Raw genomic sequence first — 10,322 nt, 5'->3', positions numbered from 1 at the left:
CAATGAGGCCAAACTCAAGAAAGACCAACCACAATTAATCAAATTTTCAGTTGTTGAAAATTCCATAATTTGTCTTTTTTTTAGGGGTTGGTATATGTTCAAACGCTAGATTTCTGCATTCTGTCACACACACACATAGCTACATAACTAGATCTAAGCGCATTCAGGTGTTGAATAAAAAAGATTACATTTTAAGATTTTGTCAGTACCCTTATTTCATTGCGTTACATTTCACCCCCAGGATATGTTACAACTAACCCAGACTATGGGGTTAATTGTAACATTTCACTCTCTGTGTTTGAGACCATACCATGCAATGGGTAATTGTGCTGCAGAGAAAATAGCTGCACTATTTAATAGCAGAGACGTGTAAATACTTTGCGTTACATTTTGAATCCACTACCTTAAAAGAGCTCCAAGCTACAGACAGAAATGTCAAAAATGTTACAACTCGAGTTTTTGCCATTCACAGTAAATCAGATTTATCACGTGCACGCATTTTACTCACTGATAAATCAAAAAACATTCCAAACCTTCCCACACTGTTATTTCCCCCTTTCACTCTGTCCTCTAGCATGCACGCTTTATAGTACGTCTGTGACATAAAATTGTTTGGGAAGCCCTGCACTGAGCCACCATGTGGGCGTGTTTCTTTTCGGCCCAACAGTCTCCGCTCTTGTGTGGAGTCCAGAGCGAAAAACGCACTTCTTCTGGTGCGGCCGGAGAGCGCAAAAGTTAGCTGCTCTCAGACCCTGAAGCGCACACCATCTCTGGCTCACGCAGCTCCTCGAATTTAACTTCACTGCGCGGGGGAGGGAAAAAATTGAGTTTATTAACATCTCCCGGTGAATGTTCCAGCCATGGACGCATTTCGAGTCATTACGATATATCTGGGCCTCCTCCTTGTTTTCCTTGGGAATATACCGTGTTTCCAGTCTGCTGCTATCATCTCTCCCTCTGCGCCGAGGAGGAACAGGGGTGCCAGGATCCCACACCAGGATGGACAAAGCTCTTCCAAATTCCTAAAAGACATCTTCGCGTCCTCTCATCCTGTCGCGGGACACCACAAAGAAGATCTAAAGGACGCTATTGTTCCGCATGAGTACATGCTCTCCATATACAGGACATACTCTGCTGCAGAGAAACTCGGACTAAACGCCAGCTTTTTCCGCTCTTCTAAATCTGCCAACACCATAACAAGTTTTGTGGACAGAGGAACAGGTTGGTTTCTTTCAGCTGCTGTCTCCATCAGCTCAGTCTTGCATAATTTTGTGGCACAGTCCCCCCCCCCCCCACTCCCCCACCCACCTTCAGACGGGTTTAATATTCTCCTTGTAGAGGTTGTTAAAATGTTGCTAAGAAATGACAGTAACGCATAACGAGTGAAGAACAAGCTGCTTTTACGCACACTTTAAAGCACCGTGCAGGCGGACTTTTACGCACACAGTATCCAGTGAGATTCTTAAAAAATGTGCTGAACAAAAGCAAAGATTTGAAAGTTGCAGGTTTATTCATTGCTCCTGAACACTGCGCTGATTTTCGTGGTTATTTATTTATTTATTTTTGGATGTGTTTTCCCCACCGTTGACTGAAACATGTAACTTTTCTTTCGAGTATTATATTACACTTAAATTAACCTCTGGGCAACACGACAGTAAAACACTAATTGAGGCGCTCTCTAGATGAAAGCTGTAAATCACTGTCAATGCAGGCTGTAGCAAAAGCTATCCCCGCTCCCAACCTCCACGTGAACACAGAGAACTTTTGCCCCCCCCAACTTAAAACACTTGCTGTGAGTTTCGTGTTCGGTTCTTTTACCCAAGAATCCTTAAATAATTATCCGAGTTTCAAACGCAAGCACCTCAGTCCCACATATATTAAAGCGTGGAATCTGTTGCCTTCATGGTGCCCAGTTTGACCAACTTGTTCTGACAAAGAGGGGCTGGGAGGGCCGGGGGAAGAAGCGGGTCGGTGTGAGAAGCAGGTGTTTGGCTCAGTTAACGTGTGTAACCAAGTGATTTGACCGGCCCGCGAGAACAAACACAATCTGATAAACACTAACACATCCAACACACACAAGGGGACATACGCCGAGTTAATCTTTGAGGGAGAAATAAAAGCTATCTTTGTTTGCGTCCCCTCCTGTCTGAAACACTCCGAGCCTCGGCTCCAGGACGCAGACTGCGCGCTGCAAAAAATGTCCATCCTGAGCTGTTCCGTGGAAGCATATCAGCCCCAATGATGCGCAATTGAAATGATTTAACTAATAATCAAATGTTTTTCTTCGCTTGTCAAGAAAATTGATTTTTAAATAGATGTATTTCAAGTTCATAGAAAGCAACCAAAAATGCGCAATGAAAATAAAAGCGGTTCTCTCACGCTCGTGTTCTTTTTAAGACAGAAAAAAACAAAAAAAGAGAGAGACTTTGTTGGGGTGATTGTAAATTTGTTTTGCTCGTCCGTGCAGCCATTTCTTGCAGTGTGAGCTGGTTTGATAGGAAAAACGCCTCACTCTCTCCTGTGATTTTGATGTGATGTGTCACTAGCTGTGACCCCGAGCTGGACCCTCTGAGAGCTGCTTGGCATCGAACGGCTGACTGGAGTATTTGAACTCGGTGATCTAATTGAGTGTTCATGTCATAACATATCAAACACTGTCTATTCTCCCATAATGACCCAACTCGGCCACAATGGGCACATCACCAAAAAAAATGACGAGAGAGGAAAAAATCGAAAGGGAAGTTTCGTCGCTGTGAAGTGGTTTGTATTCTTTTTTTTTGCCACCGCCACTTTAATTACGGAAAATTATTTTTCTTTCCGTTCTTTCAGCTCAAGTACCTTCGGTTACTTCTGGGATTCCTCCCAGCATCCCTAAAGTGTTGCACTGAATTAACCTGCACAATGAACCTCAGCTGGGACATTTCCCTATTTGAATCACCTCCATCAGGAAACACGGGGGAAGGCTTTTTGACGCGGAAAGTAGTAACTTTTGCGCATGACTCATGCGTGCAGAGATAGCTTTTTTAAAAAAAGACCTGTAGCTTCTTTTGCTTTCACACTTTTTACATTTTTTTTAGGTAGATGAAATTTGCTTATTAACCAGGCGGTGTTTCCTGGAGGTCAGAAAAGGCAAGATCAGAAAAGAATAACCCGATTCTGAAAATTACTTTTGGCACTTGGGGTAACTCATTAAAGCGCAGATGGTGCAGCCTGGCCTCTCTCTCTCGCTCTCTTTCTCTATCCCCCCTCTCTCTATCCCCCTCTCTCTCTAAACAGGCATAGATGACAAAAACATGGTTTGCATTTGCTCAGATACAACCAACAAGGTCACAAAAAAGTGCACAGGATGCAGGCTTTAACCACGCAATAAAATCTACCGCACTCTCCCCCAATTATCCGCCGTCAAGCGTGTTACGCATAATGGAAAAAATTGGCTTTGTGTATAATACTCAAATGAAGAAAAGTTTGTAACTTTCTTTTTTAACTGTCTACAAAAATAACAAAATAATTCCTGCAGTCAGTCACTGACAGTCCCCTTCCCGTTTTAAGGGGGATGTTGTCGTTGGCAGGGATGAGATTAAATATAAGAGGGAAAGTACTTTAATGAGGAATATGGGAATTGAGAACTGTTAATTATTTGGTGAACTTGTATTCGATTTGTTTGAGGTCTTATAAAAAAAAGTAATGCAAACCAGACGTGCAAAGTCACTGAAAGGAGCACAAGGTTTCAATCTGCTTTTACTGTCTGACTCGGCTGAGATCACAGGGGAAACTGACAACCGCATTTAAATATCTCTATGGAGTAACTTTTACAAATCAGACCACGAGGGCTTTTCGATCTAGCCAAGTCACTTTAATAATATGAATGAATAATAATAATAAAAAGAATCACGATAAAATACTGATTTGACTAAAAAAGTGCGCAGTAAATCACAAACAGTTGAAACATGTTGAGATATTTGTATAATAAAACTTTAACATTTCATATATTAAATCTAAATTCATTTTTTCGTCTTTTTTTTTAAATTACTTTTTTGTGTTTTACTGAAACTGTTGAAGCTCCTTTGGGGTAAAATTCGAAAACAGTAAAAAGCACCGGTGAGGGCGAAAAAATTCGCCATAGATGCAGTTTTTCCCCCTTTCAACACACACACACACACACACACACACACACACACACACACACACACACACACACACACACACACACACACACACACACACACACACACACAAAATTAAATAAAATGCTTCCATTAAATGAGAAATTGAATACGTGCTAACACCTTCTCATGCAGCCTGTCTCGGTGTTAAATTCCAGTCTCATTGCTTCGCCTTGATGAAATATTTGTTGACCTCCTGGGTCTCCAGTGGGGAATAATGCATTAATTGTGTATTGTTCAGCTGAGTGTACAGTATGTCGCTTGGTCCGTTAGTGTCTGGCAGCGCTGAGGACCCTTCGCATCACAAAGCCCCTTGTTTTTTTTTGTTTTTTTTTTTGGGGGGGGGGGGGGGGGGGGGGTTTCTTACAAACAAGACTCAGCAATAAATCTCTCTCCCCCTCCTCCAAAAAAGAAAAAAGAAGAGAAAACTAAATACATTTTTTTCTGGTGCTCTGGCTGCTTCTCAGACTTTTAGGGAAATAATAGTTTCAGGCTTCTTCTGCTCAGCCAGAGAAGTGGAAATTAATGATCGGTCTGTCAGCATGTTGAACGAAAGCGTGGGTATTTTTGCGAAAATACACTGGCTTTGATTAAAAGTGGCACGGAATGCAAATATTGGCAGGTTGTTCTGGAGTTTTGTTCGAAAAAAAAATATTTATAAAAAGTGTTCACGTCATTCCCGTGATTTTCGGAGAAATGTGATATCAAGTGGGAAAAAAAAGACAGAATTTATAATTCATCTCAAAATACGTGCACGTTTTGCAGGAAATTAAATTAAGAAACCGCAAATTTTATATAAGGAAGCTTTCAAATAAACTCTGTGAGCTTAACCTTCATCCCGCCTTTAGCCCTATAAAAGTTTTAAAAAGGCGTCATTTCGAGAAAAACAATTGTTTTAAGTTCCATATAATGGTATGAGTTGTTTTCTTTTTTCAATTCCCCTCCAGACTGGGGACTTGTCAGCTGCAGTTTGTTTCAGTCAGGTCCAGGGTGGACATTTGAACAACAAGAAAGAGAGAGAAGGCCTCTGTGGGAGAATGTGAGCCCCCCACCCCCCGACCCCCTCCTTCCTCTCACCCCTCCCGTCCTCCCTCTGAACACTGTACACCCTAAGTGAATCTGACTGCAATTATTTTCTCCTTTTATCCCCGCAGACGATCTTTTGCACTCTCCTCTGCGAAGACAAAAGTATCTGTTTGATGTCTCAACCCTTTCAGAAAAAGAGGAGCTGGTCGGGGCGGAATTAAGGATATTTAGGAGAGCGCCCGGGGATTTGCAGACTTCCCTGCAGAAGACGGGCCTCTACGACATTCAGCTCTACCCCTGTCGCTCAGACAAGCTGCTGGACTCCAGGTCCCTGGACCTGCTGGATTCCACGAAAGCCGGCTGGGAAGTGCTGGACGTGTGGGAAGTGTTTAAAGCGCGCCAGCATCATTATCACCACCCCCATCGCTCTCGTCACTATCAGCAGGAGAACCAGCTTTGCCTCCAGCTAAGGGTCACACTGGGCAAATCGGACACCGAGGTCGACCTGAGGCAGCTGGGGCTGGACAGGAGCGGCCGGTCCCAGCAGGAGAAGGCCATCTTGGTGGCCTACACCCGCTCCAAGAAGAGGGAGAACCTGTTCAACGAGATGAAGGAGCAGATCAAGTCGCGGAGGTCGGTCAGTGAGAAGGAAGTGAAGGTGGCAAAGGAGGAGGGGGTATCTCCGCTGACTGGGGCCAAAGGAGAAGGGCCCAGGCGGCGGAGGAGGACGGCGCTGGGCAACCGGCACGGGAAGCGGCACGGGAAGAAATCCAAATCCAGGTGCAGCAAAAAGGCTCTGCACGTGAATTTCAAAGAGCTTGGCTGGGACGACTGGATCATTGCACCCCTGGATTACGAGGCTTACCACTGCGAGGGGGTGTGCGACTTCCCCCTGAGGTCGCACCTGGAGCCGACCAACCACGCCATCATACAGACGCTCATGAACTCCATGGACCCCAACAGCACCCCGCCCAGCTGCTGCGTGCCCACCAAACTCAGCCCTATCAGCATCCTGTACATAGACTCGGGCAATAACGTGGTGTACAAACAGTACGAGGATATGGTGGTGGAGCAGTGTGGGTGCAGGTAGCGGCCATTATTGTGAAAAAACAAAACAAAAAACAACAACAGAAGATTGTTAAAGATACTCTCAGTGGGTTCAAGGCTGAAGGTAGAAAGTCCTCATGGGTCTCAAAGCGTTTTGACGCATGATGCGCCTTGTTTTTATTCAAAAGGGATGCGCGCGCGCGCGCGCGCGCGCACACACACACACACACACACACACACACACACACACACACACACACACACACACACACACGAGGCCATATCTTTTATTTATTCAGACTCAGTCGCATTAAATTTCACTCTCTGCCTTAAAGTGTTAAGCACAATATTTCCCAACTAGGCGTCAAGTATCATAAAATAGATTTTTCTTGTTGTTTTTTTCCCAAAAAGTGCGATGTGTCCACATGGCACGAGGAGAAGGGCGTTCTGATTGAGATGGGGGGAACTATTAAGTCCGACTGCGCACATGTGCGTGCCGAGGACAGCGGGCTTTGCCTTTAAGCAGCGCTTTGTTGTAGCGTGTGATCCTGGCAGCCTGGCCGGACTCTTTTGGGTATGTGCATCCAGGCCTCAAATGTAACTGTCCAGCTGGAGTCATTACAGGCCCGAGCAAGTGCCCGTTGTAAAAAAAAAACAAATAAAAAAAAAAAAATGAAGGGGTTGATCTAATCTACCAAACACAAACACAGACTGGTCTGAGGAGAGGTGATAAGACGGTGGTCGTGATGGTGGTGGTGGTGGCAATGCCTTCAAAGAGATTTCTTGTTTTTCCTTACTGGAGACCATCTGAAAGGCGCTGGGAGAGGGCGCATTTACGGACAGAAAGGACACAAAATCAGACTTAATGCGTGAATGAAAGAAAAAAAGAAAGAAAGAACACATAACTGAGGCGTAATTTCAAGCTCAAAAGTCGGCATCTTTACAAAATGCACTTCCACAACTGACTGCGCCAAGGACATGTGGTCAGCTGAATTCGTCTTCTCTGATGACGAAAAAACAAAATATTAAAAAAAGACAAGAAAAAGAAAAAGGACTCGCAAACGAGACGTTATTTAAATGCACATTAGCTTTGAATGCACTGCTGTTCGTTTTCTTTTTGTTTGTTTGAGTTGTAAATACTTGTACAGTCCCCCGCCCCAAAAGAACTCTACAAAGTGCAACGAATGAAGAAATGAGAAAACGGCATTTCTTTGTAAATGTACAAAAATGCACTCAAATCGGTATAATTTCTATTCTATAATTATTTTATTATTTGTGATGTACAGAGTTTTCATGATAATCATATATTTCTTACGTGGATAAGAGTAATTTAAGGTGTATTGATATTTTGCAGAGGGTGGAAAATACCATTATTAATGTCTACCTCATAATTGCATATAGGAGGTGCATTCAGTTAGAGTGTAAAGAGCTTTTACAATGATATATAAGATCATTTATTTACATATATTACTGGCTAATATTCCACACCATTACTGTACAAATAAAATTCAAAAGAAAGCCCACCAGTCTGGCCTTCTGATGATTGATGCCAACTATTCTTTTAAGAAAAATTCTTTTGCATTAATTTGATGTGTTTTTAAGTCCAGTAAGAACTTTGCAGGGGATTAGTTTCTGGGGAAGCTATGGGAAGGCAATAAGATGTCTTTTTAATCTGTTGATACACTAAATTGCTTGCATTACTGATTCTTAATCCCTTGCATTTTCCACCCTTCATTTTCATTCATTTTCCCACTCTCGCAATATTCTATCTATATTCTATATTTATCTTAATAAAATCCTTCCTCTCATTACCTGAAGAAAAAAAGAATCACCTGATACTACTTCATTAGAGTCTCTCTGAGTAGTTTTACTTTTATTCCCTGAATGAGATGTACAAAGTGCATCCGGTCCACATACACGTTTCCTGGCAGGTCAGATCTGGTCTTAGTGAACACGTTCTCATCACAGACCACAAATGTAAGTGTGCACTGACTGGATGTGTCAGAATTGCCCCACATGGTGACCATCCACAGCGAGGGGAATCCACTGACTTGACTGTCGCTGATATGACACTGAATGCAGCTATTTCTCAATGAATTAGTCCTGCCTGGGTCAAGTTTACTTAATACTTTAATGTTTTCCAATCTGTGGATGAAAACAGGAAAAAAAAAGAAAGCAAAAGAAGGAAAATAAAAAAGTTTGAAAGAAGGGATAGCTTCCATAGAGTGCTATCGACCTTGGCCTGGAAACAATTAGGAAATTGCTTTGAAATGTTATATGTTGTCCAGGCTCTTGTACAGTATCATGTCACTCCCCACATGTTTGCTACGCGGAAACAGAGGATGCTAAGTGTTTAGCGGCCGCTGCAAATGACTGACACAACAAGCATTCCCCTGAGTATAACCAAATGCCCCCCACCCCAAACAGGCCACATTTCATCATTTCATTCATTTCAGTTATTTGTTCATTTTCAGGCACAACAAATACCTATATTGAACATAAAATGCACAAAACATGTCTGGAGAACCATCAACGGGGCGCTACTGTGAGAGATATGGTGCACCACCACAGGACTCTTTTCCGCACCAGAGATGAAGACTTTGCAGCTGATTGTGGATTAGAGAAACTGTAAAGTTGCTCAATCAAGTTGAAATTTCTAAGCTATTGCGTATTAACTCGTGCAGTAAACCTTTGCTGTTTGATTTATATTTATTTGACAAGTCCCTCGGTCTGGTGGGCACTGGCCTGGAGGTGAGACGGGATTTTAAGGGAACAGTTAAATGGCGATGAAAGGGAAAGGAATGCTTTGTTTACCCCGCTTCAATCCCTCACTCTTAAGTTGAACGTTCCTATAAAGTTCTCCATCACAACTGCGTTATTGTCCCTTCATCCACACCGAGCACAGAGAGAGAGAGCGAGAGAGCACAAAACCAGAGTTGTGTTTATTTGAAACTCGGTCCTAATACATTAGTCTAAGCAAACCAAAACTGGCAAAGAGAGGGGTCCTTTTCATCAGAAATGTGGAGAATGTATAACACAAATAGTCTTGACACCCCACATCTGTGCATGGAGGCTCCTCTTGAGAGAACTGTAAGGCTGCCCAAGTGAAGATCTACAAGGTGCTGTACTCAGTGAAAGCCCGGGAGCGTCTCCAAGAGTTTAGAAAATGTCTCGGCTCTTCTGGAGACATAAATGCACCTCATACTTAACGGCTCTCTTATCAGTGATGCCCTCAGCAGCGACAGGAAAGGCATAAATCACACTGATCGTCCAGACAGCAGGGACCTCTAAGCGAGTACAGAAACGTATTAAACCGGCATTAAGAAGCATTAGAAAATGCTCTGCGAAGGCTTAGATGCTGTGCTTTGACTTGCTCACTGGAGACATGAAAACACAGATGAGAATGCTTAGATTTGGCCGAGGTCTGACTTTTAAACTGCTACTGATACACTCCAGTAAGAATACAGTCAATTTATTTAACAGTTTTCTTTCCTCACATATAATTTATTTATTTGACCTCCATTTCCAGTTTCCCAGATAGTGTCGTCCCTTCAATAATAAAGCCAGACATTTCTTTCCAAGGCAGTGCAAGGTGGTGCTTCTCTGGGTTCAAACAGACGCAGAATAAATTGACTCTCACAGACTTACCCCACATTATTCAGCGAGTGTGAGCCTCTAGACGTATCTGTGTATCTGTGAGCGTGTCTGAGTGGACAGAAGGGCAACGGCACACACAGATGGGCAGATGAGTGGTGCAGGAGAGGAGCAGATGCCTGAAGTGACCCCTACTGCTGCCTTTCATTGAACCACTGGCTCAAACACAAAGGCGGGGGCTGGCCCCTAAACATTTAATGCACTTGCCTCTGCTTTAATGCCAGAGGTCACTTTTTTTTTGTCTTTGCAGTGAGTCATAAAAAAGTAAAAATGTATTTGTAAGGTTTCCTTCTTCTTCTTTCTTAATTTTTCTTTTCTTTTCTTTTCTTTTCTTTTCTTTTCTTTTTTTTTTTTTTTTGCAAAAAGACAACCCAAACTGCTCAGGTTAGCAGACATTGTCTGAGCAGAGAAATTTAATAAAGTCTGGACAAA

At 42.9% G+C, this 10,322-nt stretch overlaps 1 protein-coding gene across 2 annotated transcripts; it reads left to right on the top strand.

The window, feature by feature from the left end:
- Nucleotides 1-340: 340 nt before the first annotated feature.
- gdf6a (growth differentiation factor 6a) lies at nucleotides 341-7,723 on the top strand. Of its 2 annotated transcripts, none has more exons than XM_082550444.1 (2): nucleotides 341-1,221; nucleotides 5,381-7,723. In XM_082550444.1, exons 1-2 carry the CDS (start codon nucleotides 861-863, stop codon nucleotides 6,277-6,279), a joined length of 1,260 nt encoding a protein of 419 aa, XP_082406570.1. In that variant the 5' UTR covers nucleotides 341-860; the 3' UTR covers nucleotides 6,280-7,723. The 2 variants fall into 2 exon arrangements, with proteins under 2 accessions (XP_082406570.1, XP_082406569.1); XM_082550443.1 differs by having other exon boundaries at nucleotides 5,318-7,723.
- Nucleotides 7,724-10,322: the final 2,599 nt, after the last annotated feature.

The sequence above is a fragment of the Aulonocara stuartgranti genome (genome assembly GCF_965226115.1).
Source record: "Aulonocara stuartgranti genome assembly, chromosome: 11".
In the NCBI taxonomy this organism is placed as follows: Eukaryota; Metazoa; Chordata; class Actinopteri; order Cichliformes; family Cichlidae; genus Aulonocara; species Aulonocara stuartgranti.
Note: the sequence above shows the minus strand (reverse complement) of the source record. Positions and strands in the feature narration are given on the sequence as shown.

What these genes read in the sequence shown, in the direction of transcription:
- gdf6a (XM_082550443.1), top strand. Translation starts at nt 861, where the DNA reads ATGGACGCATTTCGAGTCATTACGATATATCTGGGCCTCCTCCTTGTT. An exon ending in TTTTGTGGACAGAGGAACAG is followed by an intron (nt 1,222 to 5,317) that starts GTTGGTTTCTTT and finishes TTATCCCCGCAG; the next exon opens with ACGATCTTTTGCACTCTCCT.